We start from the raw sequence: 24,638 nt of genomic DNA on the forward strand, positions 1-24,638 counted from the left end.
CGCAGTGCACTGATAGTTAAGACATGATTCCCAGCAGATAACCGAAGTCAAGCATCACTGGCTGCGGTCAGTGTGCGACTGGGTGACCACTTCGATTAGTCTGCGTAGGAGCCAAGGGTGTACGGTATGTGTTCTCGTTAAACTGTTCTACCGTAAAATGCTAGACTTCGCGTGCACGTCGTCGGGCTACCAAAGCAGGGGTGCCATTCCCTCTGCAGAGGATCAAAATTGCGACGGCATATCTTCGTATCATCCTCAGGGATGATTCCCAGACATTTGCCAATAGCCCATTGTGCAGCTCTAGAACAACGTAAATGAACTACAACAACAACTTGGTAGCCTTTAAATTGTTAATGAATATTTTATTGAAGAAATAGAACTATTAATATATACGTAATTAAATTCTGTTATTATACGATGACTGCCTTTACATTGCACATGTTGCGTTTTCATTCCTGCTTACCGACAGGTGCAATATAACAAAGACGAGACTGATGCTTACGGAAAAGATATTAAGCAAGTATTTTTTTAATATTTTCTTTTGAAAAAATAATGCAGAAAAACTAACACTACTTATAAATAAGTGAAAAATATAATTTGCTGCTGAATTCTCTAATTTAAAAAGAGCACTTTCATCGCATCTGAAAGTACCTGATTTCGATTCCTGATGGACACAAATTTATAGGTAGCATTCCATTCAGTATAAGATTATTAATATTCATAACTTTATAGTATGTGTCTACACAGGGCAGATGAATCGGTTGGTGACGTTTCGCCCCAAATACCGAGTTAAAAACAATATCCAATCCAATCATTTTGAAAGTTTCCAGCAAATGAAATATTAAAATAATAAAATTAGCACTACCTTAACTAGCCACGTAAACGGTTAGATTTAATGTTAAAGGTTAGATATACAGTTCTTTCCAATCAAAAGATAACTGTTATCAATTGTATTAAAAAAGAACGCGTAGAGAAACTTAAACATTCTTGATAAGCTACTGCAAAGACCTATCGTCTCACTCTTCTACAATCTAGAATCAATCAAAATAATCGTGAAATCGCTAACATTTCGTTCATAATGTCATCTGTTTTTAAAAAGATTTCACGTCTTCCAGACACATCTAAAAATATTATCGTAATTGAAATGAAAATTGAAAAATCGGATATTGAACATACAAGAAGTATTTTGAGTAAAAATTTTTTTGTGACAGCCACCGAGGCATGTGTCCTTGAATACTGCATATTAGCGCGAGATGATACGTTAGCTTTACTCTTGCATGGTATAAAACAAAACATGTTACTGGGCTTCAGCATCTTCGTAACTGACGGTGATGGAGTTTGCCGTCATTCCAGAGAAGGTACTGCTCAGATATTAAAACGTTCTGTAAACGAAAGCGATTTACTTGTAGGCTTTGTTGACCGAAACAGTTCATTAAAATACCCTTTATCTATCACCTGCCACTTGGAATTTCCGTATGCTGAAAAATCTAAAAATCAAGAAGTGGAATTACAGTGCCTACGAAAGCTATCTGTGGATTTTAAGAAAATTCTGGACCAAGCTACCGAGACGGATGTCACCTTGAAAGTTGACGGTGTCAACATCAAAGCCAACAAGGTAGTACTGCGGGCAAGATCTCCTGTGTTCAACAAGATGTTTGAACACGATACCAGCGAACGTGATAACAGCGTGATAAATATAGAAGACATACGAGCGCCAGTTATGGAGGAACTGGTATCATTTCTGTACTCCGGCACAAAAGAATATCAAGATTTTGAGGAGGCATGCGATCTCTACTACGCAGCTGACAAATACGAAGTGTTGAGTCTCCGAGATGCTTGTAGGAGTGATTTGCTCGACCAATTACAAGTGGGTAATGCGTGTCAAATGCTTATCTTGGCCAATCGCCACGGTGATGCATCCTTTAAAGAAGAAATTATGAAATTCATTAAGATGAACTTCAAAAGTGTAGTAAATACGGAATCTTTTGGAGAAGTTGTAGAAAGCGATGCTAGCATGGCATTGTCATTGATACGTTTTCATGTAAATAATGGCAAATAAACTGTAAGTTACGAAGATTATTCAAAATGTTTGTGTTTAAAAAAGCCAAAAGTTTGTGTGCTATTTCCTAGTGTTATGGATATGAATACTGATAAGCAAAGTTTGAAAATCGATAAGTATGTTTTATTTTATAATATATTTGAATGAAAATTAATTCTGAAATGAAAGAAAAACAAATGTGTGTTCACTATTTTATGTATAGAAACCAATATATATTGATATAGAAATAGATTGATATGATTGATATAGAATCTAATTCCTTCAAATTGAAACTAATTAAACCAATTTCTAAAAGTTGGAGATATCCTAATCATATTAACAGGTTTAGGATATCTCCATGGATTGGGATATCACCAGGTGTGCTATAGCACACTTGCTTTTAGATATCCTAAAAACTGGTGTGTGCACTGTTTTATAGTGTGATTAATAAAATAAACTAATTAGCTAATTTGTAAAATTGAGGGAAATCCAAAAATACGTATTTCGTAACATGATTGATATAAGGACTAGATCACAAAATTGAATATTCGATTTTAAGTGTGATTGATGTAGAAAATATTGCGCAGAATTGAAAATCCGAGAAGGGTACATCATTTTATTGTATACTGAATGTCAAATTTGGAAAAATCTAAGGTGTGTATTTTGTAACGCGATTGATATGGAGATTCTCAAAGTTAGAGAGCCAGATATAAGTGTGATTAATATGAAAACTAATTTGAAAAAATTTTTAAAATCCAAAGTTGTGTGTTATTTTTTATAGAAGGATTTTTATGGAAACTAATTCTCAGAATTCAATCAAAACCCAAAAGTGTTTATTATTTATTGTATAATTAATATTGATACTGATTATCAATCAATTAGAAATCAATCAATCAATGAATTAGAAAATCAAAAGGACTGTATTATTTGCTAATATGATTGATATAGTGATTAATGCTCAATTACATGTGATTAATTTAAAAACTAATTTTTAAGAAACCCAAAAGAGTGTGTAATTTTTCTAGTGTTATTTATATGGGAACTAATTTTTAGAATTGGAAAAACACAAAAGACAGCATTATTTTACAGTGCAATTAGTATGAATATACTAATGTTCTAATTTAAAAAATCCAAAAGTTTGTATTTCATAACAGTGTGAATTTTATTTAAAATTCTTAATTTTTGGAAACAATTCTTCACTTTTGAATATTGTTAGTAATTAACTATGTAGTGATAAATTTTGTGTAACAATAAATTCTAAAATTCATATATATTTTTGTTATAATAAATTATATAATTTTTAAAAATAATTCACACTTTTTAAAAGAATGACCAGAGAAACTACTTATAACATTTTTAAAGTATTCAGAGTATATAAATTCGCTGAATCAAATTCAGTGATGATTGTTATCAAAATACACTTCCGATTTTCTGTTTACGTTGGTTTCATATACTTATGTTAAAATTGTACATTCCAGTTTCGGAATAAAAACTTTACTACAAATAAAAACATTTCTGAAATATTTTTATTTATTTCTTTTGAAATTTCAATAAGTATTTAAAATTTTAGGTAGTACTTACGAATAAGTGATATGGCAACTGCTAATTTTCATTTAAAGCGTAGTCAAGCACAATTAAATATTTATAATTTTAAGAAGGATTTCTGGTGGAATTATAAAATGTAAGTCGTTGGTAATTTTGTTAAATTTGGTGGATGGGCTATGACTAATATTCTTTTGATAAATAACTTTAAAATATTTAATTGGTATTCCATAACAAATATATCATTTGTTTATGGAATGGTTATTACGTTAAACATTAAGTGTATTCATATATTTAGTGTGTGTATATATATATATATATATATATATATATATATATATATATATATATATATATATATATATATATATATATATATATATATATATATATTATTACAAATAAACAAATATATTATTACAAATTTTGATTGTTAAATCTGTTAAACAACTTTTATTTATTTACTTTTATTTTAAATTTTGATAATTGCTCTTCAATTTTTTTTATTAAATACAATAATTGCAACCAATCTGCAATAACTGCTATTAAATCCGCCGAAAAAAAAGTATGTTTATTCAGCGAACCTACGTTTTTGTGTCTGATTTCTTAACTTATCGACACTAATTAACTAGCATATTTGAGATCACCCTCTAGAGCAGTGTTTCTTAACCTGTGGTTCATGGACCCCTTGGGGGTCCATGGGTCATATTTTGGGGGTCCGCCGACTGATTTTAAAATGTTTGCATCAATATTTAGCCAGCAATGGTAACCCGGACCTTCTTCATCCTTAGCGCGCTCTGTGATTTTGATAAGGGATGGATGATTTTATAATTCGTAATTGCATTAAAAGAAATCAGTATTTTCATAAATCTAGTCAATTGAAAAATATCAGTCCATCATCGTTACAAGCTGGAAGTTTTTGTTTCACTAAAGCTAAAGAACAAAAATTAACTTATATAAAATGGAAAGAAATTCTTATGCACATTCTTTATTATTTATTAAAAAATAAACAGTAATGTTGATATTTTTTCTCAATATTTTTATTCTTTGAGTAAATAGTTTGCTATGGCGAAAAATTATTTTTATATACATTTATAAAATATTATTCCTATTTCAGTAATAAAGAACTAAATAAATGCATATGCTTGATTTTAAATACTCTTATAACATAGATTAAGGCAATTAAAGTAAAGTTAATAAAATCTGCTGGAATATATATATACATATGTATTTAACTTTAAATTTTTTGTTGAAAGAATGAATTTAAAGTTTTGGATCACAAGTTTTGTAAGAGGCTACTGCTATGCTGAAGACAATTACATGCTTTGAATTCATGCTAGAATAAATAAATAAAAATTATCAATAACTTAAGCTGACTTACATTTTAAAATCAAAAAATATTTATTCTACATAAAAAATTGATCCAACATTTCTTTCACTTAAGATGAAATTAAATCTTCGAAAATAACTTGAAGTATACATTAAAATTAAGATTAATATAGTTAAAAAATGAAAAAACGAAGTTATTTTGTATTTATAACGCATCATTTATAAGCAATACCATACACTTTTTTTATTAAACTAAAAAATCTTAAATATTCCGAGCTAGAAAATTTCGTCAAGTATTAACAATGTTTCAGTGGGTACCATTGAAATTCAACATTATAAAAATACTTTATTTCAAATCCACATTTTTATTAAGCGATATTAGGGTGCAATTTTTTATACAGATAGCTTTACACCATCTAAAATAGGTCCCGCAGTGGACTGATCGTTAAGACACGGTTCCCAGCAGATCACCGAAGTCAAGCATCACTGGCTAAGGTCAGTGTGCGGGTGGGTGACCTCTTGGATCAGCCTGCGTAGGGACCGAGGGTGTGCGGTATGGGTCCTCGTTAAACTGTTCTACCGTAAAGTGTTCGACTTCGCGTGCAGGTCGTCGGGCTACCGAAGCGGGGGTGCCATCCCCTCTGCGGAGGATCAAAATTGCGATGGCATGTCTTCGGATCATACTCAGGGATGTTTCCCAGACCGTCGCCAATAGCCCATTGTGCAGCTCTAGTGCGACGTAAATGAACAACAACAGCCATCTAAAATAGTTGGATTTAATTAAAAAATTAGAGCATCTCAAATCTCTTCATCCTGAAAATGCATCTAAAGATCTAGAATTTTTTACTAAGAAGAAAGCCCAGTTTTCGAAATCTGGAACATTAACCAAACTTGGATTTGGTATTCCACAAAAACCTTTGGTGAGGCATCTTTCAGAGTTGCATATCATATTGCCAAAAGTAAGAAACCGCATACTATTAGAGAGACATTAATTAAGCCATGTGCGCTGGAAATGGTTGAATTAGTTTCTGGACTGGAACAGAGAAAAAAACTTGAGGCTATTCCATTGTCCAAGGATGTGATACATTCAAGAATAGTTGAAATTTCTTGCAATATCTTGAAATATCATCGATGAAATGAAAGCATCGCCATTTCCCTTTAGTATGCAACTGGATGAAACTACAGACATCTCGAATTGTAGTCAACCTATTGTTTTTGTTCGTTACGTGTTTGCTGATACTATCAAAGAAGAACTCTTATTTTGTGAGCCTCTTTTGCAAACTACAAAGGCAGTTGATGTTTTAGCGATTTTAAATGTTTTCTTTTTCGAACACGACTTCGACTGGAAACAAAAACTTCATTCACTTTGTACGGATAGAGCACCTGCGATGCTTGGCAATAAATCTGGTTTTGCCCATTTGGTAAAAAAAGAGGCTCCTAATGTTATTGTTACATATTGTTTTTTTACATAGACATGCACTGGCTACAAAAACTCTTCCAACCAGCTTAAAAGAAGTATTGTCAATAGTTATTAAAACTGTGAATTTTATTAGAAGTAGAGCTCTTAATCATTGTCTTTTTAAAACACTGTGTCAAGAAATGAACGCAGAACATGAGGTACTTCTGTACCACACGGAAGTGCGCTGGCTGTCACGAGGGCACGTTTTGAAACGAATTTTCATGTTAAAGACAGAAGTATCACTTTTTTTAGAAGAAAAAGATAGATCACTCTTCGAATATTTCAAGAAAAAAGATTTTATATGGAAATTGGCTTACCTGGCAGACATTTTTAACCACATGAACGATATATGTCTTTCAATTCAAGGGCCTGATACAACAATTATGGATGCCACTGAGAAACTACAGGCATTTTTATTGAAAATGTCAGTTTGGAAAATTAGAATTCAAAATGGGATGTATGCAACCTTTCAAATGTTGGACGAAGTGCTTTTTGAAAATGGATCTCAGCAAGATAGTTTGTTATTGAATAACTTGAAAAATGAAATCTGTGAACACCTGGAAGTACTTCAAGTTTCATTTGAAAAATATTTCAATTCGGATGGAATAAATATAAAAGATGAGTTGTGGATTCGTAATCCTTTTCTTTGTGATATTGACTGTATCGATGACATGAACCTTGCCGAAGATGAGCTTATTGATTTGAAAACAAATTCCTTGTTAAAAATGGATTTCGATTCAAAAACTCTTGGATAGTTTTGGTCTTCTTTAAGAGAAGCCTACCCATTGCTTGCAAAGAGAGCTATGGCAGCCATTATTCCGTTTGCTACAGTATATCTTTGCGAAGCAGGATTTTCCACACTTGTCACAATAAAAACAAAACATCGAAATCGACTGAATGTCGAACATGATATGCGCATTGCTTTGTCGAAAACCATCCCTCAATTCAATCTGTTAATCAAGGAAAAGCAGCAACAGCCTTCACATTAAAAATTTTAATTTCTTCAAATTTTTTATACTATTGAAATAAAAATATTAAAATAATTAAATAATAAAACAAAATGTATTTTGTAATAAATGATGTTTAAGCAATGTTTTTTTCACAGAGGGGTCCGTGACATATTTAAAATTTTTAAAGTGGTCCATTGTGCCAAAAAGGTTGAGAAACACTGCTCTAGAGTTATTAAGATTGAAGTCCAGAACGTGAAAATCCGATCATTAGATCAAAGGTTATTCAAGGTGATCCTTTTATTTTATTATATTATATATTAACATATCGCAATCCGGTAAGAAAAGTGACTCAAGTCAAAAAACAGCATTTGAGAAAAATCAATTTAAAGAATATTATAAAACTTATTCTGAAATTGTAAAATCTTGAGTACAATCTAAAGACGAGATACTTTTTGAGCTTGATGGGGTACTTCATGCATATTTTTTATTGACATAACCCTCAAAATTGCTGTTTTCTTTACTTGTGTCACTTTTTTTGCTGGGGTGCGATATATTGAACGGATAATGAAAAAAAAAATATGTACTTAAAAATTAGATTAGTATTTCGAATCAAATTTCAATTTAAAATAACCAAATTCAACAATAAAATTTTTTTTTTGTTTTTTAAATCAGAATCAACATTTAATTTCAATAATCATCGTACGCATCAAAATCGTAAAAAAAAATTATTTCCACATTTATTTTCAATTAATGATGTTGATTATTGAAATGAAACCGTTAGCCGTTGAAATGAAACCGTTATGAAATAACAATTTACGCTTCAAAATCGAAAAAAAAAATATTTCCTCATTTATTTTCAATTAATGATGTTGATTATTGAAATGAAACCGTTAGCCGTTGAAAGGAAACAGTTATGAAATAACAACAACTTACGCTTCAAAATCGAAAAAAAAAAAAATTATTTCCTCATTTATTTTCAATTAATGATGTTGATTATTGAAATGAAACCGTTAGCCGTTGAAAGGAAACAGTTATGAAATAACAACAACTTACGCTTCAAAATCGAAAAAAAAAAAATTATTTCCTCATTTATTTTCAATTAATGATGTTGATTATTGAAATGAAACCGTTAGCCGTTGAAAGGAAACAGTTATGAAATAACAACAACTTACGCTTCAAAATCGAAAAAAAAAAATTATTTCCTCATTTATTTTCAATTAATGATGTTGATTATTGAAATGAAACCGTTATGAAGAATCAACATTTAATTTCGTTAGTTCACGGTTTCATTTCAATAATCATCTTACGCTTCAAAATCGTAAAAAAAAAATTATTTTGCTCATTTATTTTCAATACGAATAAGTAATATTAATTTTACTTTAAAGGACTCCAAAATGAATCTTTTATCTCAAGAACACAAGATTAATGGTTTACTATATAATAATGGTTTACCATAATGGTTAAACTCCACTAGTCACAAAGAATGGAATTAACTTCGCTTTTATGTCCATGCAAGTTATTTTTCTCTTATTCAAAAAATAAAAAATGTCTGAAATATCGGGTAAATGTACTGCTCCTGGCCAAATTATTAGACGCACTCTAAGATTCTATGTAAAATCTTAATTATCAGGTGATACTATACAGCTTTATCATTTTCACACGACTTAAACTGGTTTTCACTTGTTAAGTTCGTGTATCAATTGGTAAAATTAGACGCTATATAATACAAATTCAACGATTGGATAAATTAGACGACATGTTATATAAATATAGAATATTTATTACATCAAGCATAATGTTAGTTTATTATAATAATTAGAGCAAATTATTAGACGGACTGCATTTTTTAAATAATTACGTGCTTTGCACTAGTTAATATGCAATATTTTTATATTTAAACATACATGTAAGGGTTTTTATACAGGAGATTTTTTATGTACTTCCTATTTGTATTTATTTTTAACGTATTGCATTACAATGTTAACTAATTAATACACGAACGTAAACAAGTTCAAACCTGTTTCAACAGAGTAAAAGGAATAAAGCTGTATACCATCACCAAATAATTAAGATTTTACATAGAATCTTACAGTGCGTCTAATAATTTAGGTGACCACTTGGATCAGTCTGCGTAGAGACCGAGGGTGTGCGGTATTGGTCCTCGTTAAACTGTTCTACCGTAAAGTGCTCGACTTCGCGTGCAGGTCGTCGGGCTACCGAAGCGGGGGGGCCACCCCTCTGCAGAGGATCAAAATTGTGATGGCATGTCTTCGGATCATCCTCAGGGATGTTTCCCAGACCGTCGCCAATAGCCCATTGTGCAGCTCTAGTGCGACGTAAATGAACTACAACAGCAACAATCTCCTATTCGGTACCCACAGAGGTATTGATTTGTTACGGGAACTTGGATTTAGTCACCCTGACAAATTTAGCTTGAACCAGGCACCAATTTGTACACGGAGATTCTGTGGCCATAGGGGATCGAACTTTCGGACATGGATCCAACATCCTAGGCTATTTCAGCCCAATCTGAAAACAACTTATTCTAACTCTTTATAAAAAATACGGTATACGATATATTAACTACAACGATAACTACAACAACAATTTGGTAAAAGACTGTGTGCCGTGCAGTGGTGATCCATTAAAAACTTTGTATATCTGAAATTGATGCTGAACCTTAAAATTGACATCAGTGTTTGCAGTGCTGTAGTTGGGGGGGGGGGACACCGTACACCAAAATAAAATTAGTAAAAAGAGTTACAATTGTAGTAAAAAAGTTAAAATATTTGAAAAAAATTCAATTTATTTTCCTTTTAATTTTTTTTTATTTATTTATTATTACCATTATTATTTTGCGAAGTGAAATAACATAAATAAAAATATAAATATGATAAGTGAAAATATAAAATAACAAAACAATGTCATGTCAAAATAAAAATAGTTTGGTCACCACAAACAATTGAAATCAGGGATTTTTGCTAAAAGTCACTGATTAGATGATTAATTTTTTATTGTAAGCTGGAATCATTTTTCATTTAGCACTTAAACCAACACATAGCTAGCCCAACTTTCATTAGACTTGTTACTAATTTTTGAGGCCCCTCAGAAATTGTGGGCTCTAGGCCAATGCCTATTGGGCCTAGGCTATAATCAGGCCCTGCTTTTATGACGAATACACCGAAGATAAAAATAATGCAAGTTGGCAGCAAAAGTCCTTTTTATTTTAAATAATTATCTGGTTTTATTTAAATTAAGTAATTTAAACTGGTCTTTTTTTTTTACCTAGCAAAAATCAGTCAACTATGATATATACCTTATAAAGAGATGAGTTCCCCTAAATATTTTATCCAACTGCAGCCCTGAGTGCGGGGAAATTAACCATCACTTCCAAAAAACAGTGTAAGAAATGGAAATAATAGTCACGTTATTGATTATTTATTGTTCAGTACACATTTGTTTTCTCGAGTCTGTCCGAAATATATCACGAGAAAAAAAAGCTTTTTCCAATCATAAAAGAATATTTTAATATGAAATATTATTATTTATTGTATCTAAATTTGGGTTCTTTAAAACGTTGAATGTTATGGAGGTCACCGGTGACTGGCACTGAATTTGTCTTAGGGTCACCGGTGACCGAGGAAGTCAAGATTATTAGAAACACAGAATAAGTGTAAATTTTTAATATTTTTGTATTATTATCGTTACTAAAATGGTTTGAAGAAATTAATGCAATATAGAACACACAAAAATAGTTTTATTTATATACACAGAGATGTCAAATTGCTCCGGGTGGCGAATAAATATTTTCAAGTGGTAGTTTATTAATTGTGATTCTTGGTTTAATAAATTCAATTTAGTAGATTTTTATCCACCACTATTTCAAAAAAATTCGTAAGCTTATATAATTCACCACTTTAAGTGAGTTATTCAAAACCCTTTAAAAAACTGGCAAAATCTGTCTAATATTCGCAACTTTAGTATGTAGTTATATACCGTTTGGCCAGATGGGCAAGCTATGCATAATTAGCTTTTCTTTTTTGTGCCGTTGTGTTAAACAAGCTTACAGCCAAAACGTAATTATTTGCCTCAACTTTGTCCAAAATCTTAACCAAACAGTGGCTTTGAACAGCGCTGTTTCCTCTCCAAGCATAACTCTTTACTTTCGAACCTCGTTACCGATTTCGATTAACAACATTACTTGAGGCATATATTTACGCTCCCTGTCTGGTTGGCAGGGCATTGGACTCCCGTTCATGAGAACAGGAGTTTGAATCTAACCGGTTGAAAGCTCGCCCGTGTGGTAAATGGTGACAGGTGCACGTTAAATCTGTCTGATCACAAAGTCTTCTATGTTCACATAACAAATAAATACCTCGGGGGGTACTGAATAAGATATTGATCGTTCTGTGGTTCAGGTCAAACTTACGATCTTTGGATGTATGACTGGTTCCGCCCTATAAACGAGTGTGGAAAAAGTCGAATTCTCGATCATAGATGGCGCCACTGGAAAACAGGAACAATCGCACCCCTTGCCATAACTGCCAACGACAACAACATTTACTCATGCTGGCGATCACAGTTCGTAGGTTCGATCCCCGCCGGCCGAAGTCTCCCCGTGTAGTAAATGGTGACTGATACGCGTTAAAGCTGTCTAGTCGCAAAGTCCTCCATGTTCTCATAACAAATCAATACCTCTGGGGGTACTGATCCAGGAGTTTCCTTGTCTTCTGGATTCTTTCAAAATTACGAGGCTACGGAGTTTAACATTAGTGGTCGTAAACCCAAAAATTGGTAGGCTGTTCAACGACGGTTATAAATGAGAGTAAAAAGATAAAACTAGTAGCCAAACTATTTTGTGTAACTATTTGTTAGTGGGCGTAATAATACTGGTTTGATTTATTTTATTCAACGCAACTTAGTTAAAAACTATGTAGTTATAGTTGAAGCCAACACTGATTAGATACTAATAGAATTAAAATTATAACAATGAATGAGCCGACCAAGTTAGCCACACCAAAAATTAATCTGCTGTTTTTTCCCCCTTGACGGTCGTCACCATGTTACAGAGAAAATTAAACAGCTTGGAGACTCCTCCCCCTTCGAGTGATCGATTGCAACCACTGGGTTGCTACGGGCAACTAAAAATATAGAAAGTGGTAGAAACTGTCAATTTATTTTTATACACAGGGTGGTCCTAAAATATATGTCAAAATTGTTAAGGTAGGTAGAGGGGACATAAAGAAGCATATTTCGGATAGGAATGTGTATGAGGTAATGGCACATTAAAGCACTAGCTTGTAAAGCAGTATGAATCAGAGGTAACTGAAAAGACAAATAAAGACAAAAGAAAATAAAAATTTATCAACAGTTTACAAGAGGTACGAGAAAGAGCAGCCACCAACATCGATACAAGATTCACAGCCACTGCGCATCGATCGGCGTACATTAGCTTCGGCGTACATTGGCTTTTAATATGACCCCAAAAGAAAAAATCCAAGCAGGTTAAATCAGGAGAACGCAGTGGCCAGGCAACTGGACCACCCCTTCCTATCCAATGAAATCCTTCTATCCTTTTTTTAAAAAATAGCCAATTTGACGAAATTTTTCTACCTATCTGAAAATTATCAAAAATCACTGCCTTATTCTCAGTTTTCGGAAATTTTTATGAGCCCAGGGAATACAGCATTGGAGTAAGTTTTTAAATATTAAAAAATTAGACCACAAACGCTTATCATTTTTACAAAACTGTGGCTTTTTTCCATATTGATGTTTTACGCCATTTTCAATATAAGCGCAGACCAAGACGGCTTTAGATAGCCTAAACAGAAATAACAGTCATAAGTAACAGTTGCAAACTAACAGCAGTTATAAAAAGATCATATTATTAGCAAAAAAAAAAAAGAAAAAAAAAAAAAGCATTTTATATTACGACGTAGCCGTCGAAAAACATTCTCAGACCGATACTACCATGATTTACAAATAAATAAATAAATAAATAATAAATAAATTAATAAATAAATTAATAAATAAATAAATAATAAATAAATTATTCATATTTAAAGCGAAAACATTATTTGCATTAATTTTCAGAAGTAAACTGAAAGAAATTTGCTAGAAAAAGTTTCTAAATTTAATTTCTTCCTCTAGATTTTTTTTATTTATTAGTCATTTCGTCCTACAGTTCTAGCCATCCATGGCATCTCTACAACCAATATTTTTACAGTTTAGCTCTACAGTTGGAGACATCAGATTCAATAATGTTAGAGAATGCTTTCTCAAATATACAGTCTCATGATGGTGTTTAGAAAAAAACTTAGTCTATCTTCTATACAGTAGTATTGATCATAAGATGCTACGAATCCATGATCAGTAATCTTCATTGTTCGTAGATTCGTAGCAGTTGTTGAAATACAGCATAAAAAGATAATGTGGAATAATTTTTTAAATTTTTTTATTGTCTTTGTATTTGCCTCTTCCTCTAGTGTTGGTGGCTCTATATTCATCAGAGTTCTTATTTTATTTTTTACTTTTATTCTATTCATAAGCTTGCTTAGACTTTTCATTTACGCCTTGCTATTTCAAATCACCCTAATTTGCCCTAATTAAGACTCGTGATTAAACATTTTGCATAAATTGCCAATCTTTAGACACTTGTGGCAACAGTTCTAGCGCTGATGTAACAAGATAATTTTTATTAAATTTTTTTGTAAATCCTCAACATAGTATAGTGATTCCTGATATATATATAACAAATATATACGATGATAAGTGTTTTTTTATTCCTACCTTTTCATTTATTTATTTTGTTTGAGATTCGTGTTTACTGAGTTGAGTGATGTCATTGTAGTAAAAAACAATTTTATAGTATAATAAAAAGATTGATATACAGAAATAAATAAATTGGTACTAATAAGGTATATAAATACATGAAAAGGACAGAAATGAACTCAAAAATAATACATTTAATTATGGCAAAACAAAAATACATGCTATTCTATTTTTTAAAAAAAAGTATTTGAATTGGAAACCTAAATTTCTACCACGTATTAACGTTATTTTCGATTTTTCAAATTCTGAAACCCTAAACAAAGAAAGCTTTTATTCTATGTTGTTATTATTGAACCTTTGAGATGCGAATGCGATAACACGAAAATTATACTTTAGTTAATGCATTTTATAGCTGTAAACATTATTATCTAAAAAAGGGATGGATAGTTAATAGGAGATTCATATCAGCTTGGTGTTGAAACATTCCGCGAAAAGATAATATTAGACGTCAGTGTCCTTTATAGATGAGATATCGATGAAGGGAGCTGTTTTAAAATAATCATTTATTTTTTCCTTTTCAAAACTAAACTCAACATTCATCATGTCCGACGTCTATCAGAGGATAACTTATTTTAAAAACTCATCCAGGATTTTGATCAATATTGAATTGCGTTTTAACCACGACTATATTCAAACTTTTAGTTCTTTTCTCAGTGAAAACTTTTCGGTCACGGGTAAAAGGGAACGCAACCATCTGCAATTACTCAATTACCATGATTCTTTTATGCTAGTTTGTAAAGTAAAATCAGTCGACCTATTTACAGGTTCTACGTGCCTTGTACTCGATGTGAATGACAGCTGCCTTGATTATATTGTTAGATCTTCCATAAAATGTCATGCTGGTGATTACTACCCTATTAATTTATTTCATGAGCCAAAATCTTTCTCGCCCCATCAGTTTCCCATCAAAATAATTTGTTACTTAGAGTTTAAGAATATTACTCAATCGGGTTTCTCCGAAAGTTTAACTCCATATAACTTTGAATTGGAAGAACTGCAAGAGCTTTCGAATGACTTCTCAAAGATTTTGCATCAAACTATTGCCTCAGATGTCACGTTAGATGTTAGTGGTGTAAAGATCAAATCGCACAGAAACATTCTGCAAGCAAGATCACCAGTATTTGACAGAATGTTCAATCATGATACAAGCGAATCTGCAAGGAATATCATAGCTAACACGGATATACGAGCTGAAATAATGAACGATCTCTTGCTGTATCTCTACTCTGGAGTGACGATAATTCATGACTTTGACGACGCTTGCGACCTCTATTATGCTGCTGACAAATATGAAGTTTTGTCGCTCCGCGATGCTTGTAAAACGGAATTGCTGATGGTACATCTGAAAGTAGATACTGCGTGCCAGATGCTGAGTTTGGCCAATCGACATGGTGATGAATCATTTAAAGAAAGTATACTGAAATTCATATGGGAAAACTTCAAAACTGTGGTCAAAATGGAATCATTTGAAGAACTTTCAGTCAACGAGCCAAAATTGGCGGTGTTAGTGAAGCGCTATGGTATGAACTAGAAAACCTAGAGATCAAACAGATAAAATTAGCGACTCTAAACGCAGGCGAAATTGCTATAAGAATATTCTTTCATAAAAATTAGTGACTCTATACGTAAGTAAAATTTTTATAAGAATATTCTATATGTAAGTGAAGTTGCTATAAGCCTTTTCTTTACTTATCTTTGGTACAATATACTGGATGAATTGAATATTACTGGATGTAATTGTAATAAATGCTACTGTCAAAGGATATGTATACTATTATTTGTCTCTTAAACGAATAACGTTCCGAGAGTCATTTCTATTTAAGTATGTTTATAAAAGTAAAAAGCGGGTATAAAATTTAATCTTATTTTACAGATAATTTAGTCTTTTAAATTAGTCTAACAAATACATATGTATGATATATACGCATAATGTAACTTGTGATATAATTTATTAGTTATTCCTAACACCCAGATCATACACTAGTATATGTGTGGTTTATTTATATGCTGTATATAAACTTTTATACTTATTTATGCGCTTTATAAGAGAGATAAATTTGAATAAAAGCTATAAATTCCAGTATCAAAAAATAAATAATAATAATAAGCATGGCATAGCATGCTACTACTTTAAGTAAAAGAAAATCAGATATTTATGATTATTTCAGATAAAAAAAAATTTTACTTCACTGAATTAAATTCTAAAGAGAAAAAAAACTTAGCAATCAGTTTTAATATTTTCGGTTGAAAAAGTTATGTTTATGTGAATTTTTGAAAGCTGAATATTATTTGTTCGATTCGTAAACAGATTATATCAAACAAAAAAAACTAATCACAGAATATCGCTTGAAGCATATTTATAGCTGACAAATTGTGAAGTAATTGAGAATATGTTTTCTTAACATTTATGCTTTAATGTATAAATATTAGTTTTAAAAATTTTGTGTCCGTCCCCCCTCCCTTTGTATTATGTAAGGCTTAAGTGTTCCTGTTTTCTCGGACCAATTTATGTTCTCAGATTTCATAAAAACTGAAATTCACCACTCTGGCCTTCAAATCGCTAATTTAGCGCCATTTTTCCACGCAGTAGAAAATTATCAAAATCACTGCCTTACTCACAGTTTTTGAAAATTATTATGAGCCTAGGTAATGCAGCATAAGAGTTTAAAAAAAATTATAATAAAAAAAGACAGCAAACGCTTTTTATTTTCACAGTACTATGACTTTTCTCCATATTGACTCCATTAGCTGAGCTAAACATGACCTAACAGTCATAAGTAACTTTTGCAAACTAACAGCAGTTTTAAAAATTACAATTATTCACAAAAAAAGCATCATTTCATATCACGACGCAGCCTTCGAAAAACAGCCTTAAACCAAAACTACCAGAAGATGCTATGAATCTATAGTCACTATAATCTTCATTGCTCGTAGATGCGTAGCATTCGATGAGATACAACATAAATAAGATAATGTAGAATGATTTTTATTTGTTTTTTTGTTATTGTAAATAATGCGCTAGTGTTAATGGCTCGATATTCCTATAAGATTTTTTTGTACTTTTATTCTTTTCCTAAGATTGCTTTGTCTTTTCATTTCACCCATGCTATTTTTAATCACCCTAATTTGTTGTAATTAGCTGCAAGCAAAATTTAGTGTAAAAAATTGCCAATCTTTTGACACGTGTGGCAACAGTTCTAACGCTGGAGTAACGAGAAAATTTTTAAAGAAATTTTCTGTAAATCCCCAACATAGTACAGCGATTTCTAAAATTTATAACAAATATATACGATGGTAGGTGTATTTTTTTATCCCTACTTTTTCTTTTTTTGTTGCTTTTATTCTTTTTATAAGCTTGCGTTGTCTTTTCATTTTATCCAAGCTATTTTGAATCACGCTAACTTGTCATTAGAACTCGTGATTAAAAATTTTGCATAAAATATTGCTAATATTTTGACACTTGTGGCGACAGTTCTAACGCTGTAGTAACAAGGCAATTTTAATTAAATTTTCTGTAAATCTTAACTGATTCCTAATATTTATAACAAATATTCACGATGATAAGTGTTTTTTTTATCCCTACCTTTTCATTTATTTATTTATTTATATTGTTTGAGATTCGAGTTTATTGAGTTGAATGATGCCATTGAAAACCAAGTTTATAAGAATATCTATAGATTAATATGCAAAAATAGATAAATTGATACAAATAGGAAAATAAATACATACAAAAATAAGACAGAAAAAACCTCACAAATAATAAATTCAATTATTGCAAAGCGAAAATATATCCTGTTTTTTCAAAAAAGAAATATTTGAATTAGATTTAAAAATTTTACGACGTAGTAACCTTATTTTAGATGTCGAAAGCCTTAAAAAAATATCTTTATTCTTTGTTGCTATTATAGAACCTTTCATAAATGCGATACACAAAAGTGATATTTTAGGATATGCTTAAATCATATCTTTGAAAAATTATTATCTACAAAAGGTGGGGATAGTCAATAGAAAGATTATATCACCTTTGTGATGAAACATTCTTCAAAATGATAATATTATAAAGACTCTATTGTTCTTTATAGATTAGATATCGGTGAAGGTAAGTGTTTTAATTTTTTTTTTTCCTTTCAAAACTAAACTCAACATTCACCATGTCTGGTGTCTTTCAGAGGATAATTCATTTTAAAAACTCATCCAGGATTTTGATCAATATTGAATTGCGATTTAAGAAAGATGATATTAAAATTAATAGTTCCTTTAAGAGTGAAAACTTTTCTGTCACAGGTGAAAAAGAAAGCAACCATCTGATATTACTCAATTACTTTGATGATTTTATGCTACATTGTACAGTAGAATCAATTGACCTATTTATAAATTCTACTTGTTTAATATTCGATGGGAATAACAGCTGCCTTGATTGTAATGCTAGATCTTCCATAAGAGGTAAACTTCTTGATTTATTTCTTAAGCCAAAATCTTTCTCGCCTCAGCAATTTCCTATCAAAATAATTTGTTATTTAGAGTTTAAAAATTCTACTCCATCGTATTCGCCCGAAAGTTTAACGCCAAACAACTTGGAATTGGAAAAGCTGCAAAAGCTTTCGCATGACTTCTCAAAGATTTTGGATCGAACTATTGCCTCAGATGTCACATTAGATGTTAGTGGAGTGAAGATCAAATCGCACAGAATCATTCTGCAAGCAAGATCGCCAGTATTTAACAGAATGTTCAATCACGATACAAGCGAATCTGCAAGCAATATCATAGTTATCCCGGATATACGAGCTGAAACAATGAACGATCTCTTGCTGTATCTCTACTCTGGAGTGACGAAAACTCATGATTTTGACGACGCTTGCGACCTCTATTATGCTGCTGATAAATATGAAGTTTTGTCACTCCGCGATGCTTGCAAAATGGATTTGCTGATGGTACATCTGAAAGCAGATAATGTGTGCCAGATGTTGAGCTTGGCCAATCGACATGGTGATGAATCATTTAAAGAAAATATACTAAAATTCATAAAGAGAAACTTTAAAACTATGGTCAAAATGGAATCATTTGAAGAACTTTCAGCTAACGAACCAAAATTGGCGGTGTTAGTGATGCGCTATTGTATGAACTAGAAAAGACAGGGATCAAACACATAAAATTAGTAACTCTATACATAGGTAAAATTGCTATACTCATATTCTTTCTTAAAAATTAGTGACACTATATGTAAGTAAATAAATTACTATAAGCCTATTCTTTCGTAACAGTTAGTGACTCCATACGTAAGCAAAATTGCTATAAGCGTATTCTTTTGTTATCTATGGAACAATATACTGGATGGATTGAATATTACTGGATTTAATTGTAATAAAGGCTACTGTCAAAGGATATGTATACTATTATTTATCTCATAAACCAATAATGTTCTTATAATCATTTTTTTTTTAAATAAGTTTCAAAAAGTAGAAATCAGGTATAACATTAAATATTACTTCGTAGATAATTTAGTCCTTTATATTAGTCTAACAAACACATATGTATGATATTTACACATAATGTAACGTGTGATATAATTTGTTAGTTATCCCTAACACCCGGCTCATACACAAATAAATCTTTAGTTTATTTATATGTTGTATATGAGCTCTTATATTTATTTATGTGCTTTATATGAGACATAAATTTGAATTAAAGCTATAAATTCCAGAATCAAAAAATAAAAAAATTATAATAATAATAATAAGCCTGGCATAGCATGCTTATTATTTAAGTAGAACTTACTACTTTAAGTAGAAAAAAATCAGACATTTATGATTATTTCAGGTAAAAAAAAAATTTTGCTTCTCTGAATTAAATTCTAAGGAGAAAAAAAACTGAGCAATCAGTTTTAATATTTTCGGTTGAAAAAAATACCTTGGTGACAATTTTCAACATCTAAATGTTATTTGTTCGATCCGTAAACAAATTATACAACCGTAAGCAAACAAAACAAGCGTAATCACAGAGCATCGCTTGAAGCATATTTATAGCTGACAAATTGTAAAGTAGTTGAGAAAAAGTTTTCTAAATATCTATACTTTAATGTATAAATGTTGGTTTTAAAAATTTTGCATCCCTCCTCCCTTCCTTTGCAATATGTCGGGCTTAAATGTTCCTGCTTTTCAGAACTAATTTATGTTCTCAGATTTCATAGAAAAAACTGAAATTCACCACTCTGGACTTCAGATCGCTAATTTAGCACCATTTATCCACTTACTTGAAAATTATCAAAATCACTGACTCATTCTCAGTTTTTACAAATTTTTATGAGCCTAGGTCATGCAGCATTGGAGTTTTTAAATATTAAAAAAAAATTATAATAAAAATAGACAGCAAACGCTTTTCATTTTCACAGTACTGTGGCTTTTTTTCAAATTGACTCCATTAGATAAGCTAAACATGACCTAACAGTCATAAATAACAGGTGCAAACTAACAGCAGTTATAAAAATAACATATTATTCGCAAAAAAGCATCATTTCATATTACGACGGAGCCTTCGAAAAAACAGCCTTAAACCAGAACTACCATGATTTACTATACAAATTATTCATATTTAAAGAGAAGATATTCTTTGCCTCAACTTTCAAAAGTAAACTGAAAGAAATATGCTAGAAAAAGTTGCTAAATTTAATTTCTTTTTATAGATATATGCTAGAAATTACTGTAAGAAATATGCTAGAAAAAGATACTAAATCTATTTTTTTTTTATAGATTTCTTGTTATTCATTAGTCATTTCTTTTTACAGTTCTAGACGTTCACGGCATCTCTACAACCAATATTTTTACAGTTTTGCTCTACAGTTGGAGACATCAGATTCTATGATGTTAGAAAATATGGCATTTTCGAAAATTTAGAGTCTCATGATAGTGTTTAGAAAAAAAATCTATCTTCTACAGTAGTATTGATTATAGATAGTACGAATCTATGATCAGTAATCTTCGTTCATTGTTCGTAGATGCGTAGCATTTGTTGAAATACAGCATAAAAATGATAACGTTGAATAATTTATTTTTTGGTCATTGTATACAGTTGAAACTTGCGGCATCCGCTAAAGAGCTGAAAGCCCATATATATCAAGACGGAAAAGAGTAAAAATTGGTATTAAATAAATTTCAAATTTTAATTTTTTTTTTCGGGAATAATAAAAATCTATAACTACCAATTGCTTTTAACGAATATAATTTTTATATTGCATTGCTCCTTCGCCGAGATTAAATTAATTACCGTGAATTGTTTAATGTTAAGAACAGAAAAACTCCTCCCGAATATTATGTAATATTGAAATAGTTCTCCTACCAGTATTTTCTCTTTTCCGTCTCGCTTTCAGGCCTGATCCGCTAATGTTGATGACTCCATATTCCTATTGAATTTTTTTACTTTTATTCTTTTCATAAGCTTACTTTGTTTTTTCATTTTATTCATGCTATTTTGAATCACCCTAGTTTTCCATTAGGACTCGTGATTAAAAATTTAGCATAAAATATTGCCAATCTTTTGACATTTGTGGCAACAGTTTTAATGCTCAAGTAACAAGGCAATTTTTATTAAATTTTCTGTAAATTCTCAACTTAGTACAGTGATTCCTAATATTTATATCAAATATGTCCAATGATAAGTGGTTTTTTATCCCTACCTTTTCCTTTATTTATTTTGTTTGAGATTCGTGTTTACTGAGTTGAGTGATGCCATTGTAGTAAAAAAACAAGTTTATAAGAACATCGATAGATTAATATGCGAAAATAGATAAATTGGTACAAATTGGAATATAAACACATACAAAACTAAGACTGAAATAACCTCATAAATAATAAATTCAATTATTGAAAAACGAAAATATATCCAATTTTTTTAAAAAGAAATATTTGAATTGGATTTAAAATTTTTATGACGTAATAACCTTATTTTCGATTTATCGGTGTCCCTAAAATAAGTAGCTTTTATTCTCTGTTGTCATTATAGAACACCATTTATAAATGCGATAACACAAAAATGATACTTTAGGATGTGCTTACATCTTATCGTTGCAAAAATTATTATCTAAAAAAGGAAGGGATAGTTAATAGCAGGATTATATCACCTTTGTAATGAAACATTCTGCAAAATGATAATATTATAAAGACTCTATTGTTCTTTATAGATTAGATATCGGTGAAGGTAACTGTTTTAAAATTATAATTTATTTTTACCTTTCAAAGCGAAACTCAACATTCATCATGTCTGGCGTCTTCCAAAGGATAATTTATTTTAAAAACTCATCCATGAATTTGATCTTTATTGAATTGCGATTTAAGAAAGGTGATATTGAAATTGATAGTTTCTTTGAGAGTGAAAACTTTTCTGTCACGGGTGAAAAAGAAAGCAACCATCTGACATTATACAATGGCCAAAATATATTTGGACTAATTTGTTATATAGATTCCATCGACCTATTTACAGGTTCTACGTGTCTAGTATTTGATGCGAATAACATCTGCCTTGACTGTATTGTTAGATCTTCCACAAAAGGTCATGCTGGTGATAACCCTATTGACTTATTTCTTAAGCCAAAAGATTTCTCGCCTCAGCAATTTCCTATAAAAATAATTTGTTACTTAGAGTTTAAGAATTCTACTGAATCGGATTTGCCCGAAAGTTTATCTCCAAACAACTTGGAATTGGAAGAACTGCAAGAGCTTTCGAATGACTTCTCAAAGATTTTGGATCAAACTATTACCTCAGATGTCACATTAGATGTTAGTGGTGTAAAGATCAAATCACACAGAAACATTCTGCAAGCAAGATCACCAGTATTTGACAGAATGTTCAATCATGATACAAGCGAATCTGCAAGCAATATCATAGTTATAACGGATATACGAGCTGAAATAATGAACGATCTCTTGCTGTATCTCTACTCTGGAGTGACGAAAACTCATGACTTTGACGACGCGTACGACCTCTATTATGCTGCTGACAAATATGAAGTTTTGTCACTCCGCGATGCTTGCAAAATTGATTTGCTGGTACATCTGAAAGTGGATAATGCGTGCCAGATGTTGAGTTTGGCAAATAGACATGGTGATGAATCATTTAAAGAAATTATTCTGAAATTCATAAAGGAAAACTTTAAAACTGTGATCAAAATTGAATCATTTGAAGAACTTTCAGCCAACGATCCAAAATTGTCGGTGTTAGTGACGCGCTATTGTATGAACTAGAAAAACCAGAGATCAAACGGTTAAAATTAGTGACTCTATACGTAAGCAAAATTGCTACAAGAACAGTCTTGCATAAAAATTAGAGAGTCTATACCTAAGTAAAATTTTTATAAGCATATTCTATATGTAAGTGAAGTTGCTATGAGCCTTTTCTTTCGCTATCTTTGGAACAATATACTGGATGAATTGAATATTACTGGATGTAATTGTAATAAATGCTATTGTCAAAGTATATGTATACTATTATTTATCTCTTATCCAAGTAACGTTCCCAAAGTCATTTCCATTTAAATATATTTATAAAAGTAGAAAGCAGGTGCAAAAATTAATCTCATTTTACAGATAATTTAGTCTTTTAAATTAGTCTAACAAACACATATGTATAACGTAAATTTAACGTGTGATATAAATTATTAGTTATCCCTGACATCCAGATCATACACTAATATATGCTTAGTTTTTTTATCTGCTGTATATGAGCTTTTATATTTATTTATGTGCTTTATTTTCTATTTTCTTGTTGCTAAATTTAATTTCTTTTTATAGATATATGCTAGAAATTACTGTAAGAAATATGCTAGAAAAAGATACTAAATTTAATTTCAATTTATAGATATTTTTTGCTTATTAGTTATTTCTTTTTACAGTTCTAGCCATTTCAGGCACTTCTGTAACCAATATATTTACAGTTTTGTACAAATGTACAGTCTCATGATAGTGTTTAGAAAGAAAAAAAAACTTAGTCTATCTTCTACAGTAGTATTGATCATACGATGCTACAAATCTATGATCAGTAATATCCATTGTTCGTTGATGCGTAGTATTTGTTGAAATACAGCGTAAATAAGATAATGTAGAATGATTTATTTTTATTTTATATATTTATATATTTTGTCTCTGTATATAACGCGCAATTTGCGGCTTCCACTAGAGTTGGAAAATCCATATTCCTATTGTTTTTTTTCTTTTTTACTTTTATTTTTTTCATAAGCTTGCTTTTGTCTTTTCATTTTATCCATGCTATTTTGAATCACACTAATTTGCCATTAGGACAGGACCATATATGGCAACGTTACTTTTAAAAAGTAACGAGTAAAAGTACAAGTATTTTTAAAAAAAGTAACGAGTAAAAAGTAAAAGTACAGGTACTAAACAAAAAAAGTAACGATTTAAAAGTACATTTCTAGGAAATCGAAAATTCAAAGTAACTTAAAATTTGATTGAATAATATTCTTATGTTCTTTAATGTTTTTGCA

At 30.8% G+C, this 24,638-nt stretch overlaps 2 protein-coding genes across 4 annotated transcripts in view; both read left to right on the forward strand.

Annotated features, from left to right (window-relative positions):
* The first annotated feature begins 836 nt into the window (after positions 1–836).
* The window catches only part of LOC139426795 (uncharacterized), a 47,899-nt gene continuing 24,097 nt past the window's right edge, over positions 837–24,638 (forward strand). The window contains exons 1-2 of one of the 3 annotated variants that reach the window (XM_071186801.2): positions 837–2,175; positions 20,931–23,612. In XM_071186801.2, coding sequence (XP_071042902.2) covers positions 1,079–2,059 — 981 coding nt within the window. In that variant the 5' untranslated portion in view covers positions 837–1,078 and the 3' untranslated portion in view covers positions 2,060–2,175; positions 20,931–23,612. Of the gene's footprint in view, positions 2,176–18,433; positions 18,573–20,930; positions 23,613–24,638 lie in introns of those variants that run through there. The other 2 variants (XM_087151031.1, XM_087151030.1) reach the window with 2 other exon arrangements.
* On the forward strand, positions 18,301–19,275 carry LOC122271571 (uncharacterized). Its single transcript, XM_043053364.3, has one exon. The coding sequence runs from the start codon at positions 18,301–18,303 to the stop codon at positions 19,273–19,275; it is 975 nt and encodes a 324-aa protein (XP_042909298.3).

This window comes from Parasteatoda tepidariorum, chromosome 9 (assembly GCF_982258835.1).
Source record: "Parasteatoda tepidariorum strain Cologne lab strain chromosome 9, Ptep-v5.0, whole genome shotgun sequence".
NCBI lineage: Eukaryota > Metazoa > Arthropoda > Arachnida > Araneae > Theridiidae > Parasteatoda > Parasteatoda tepidariorum.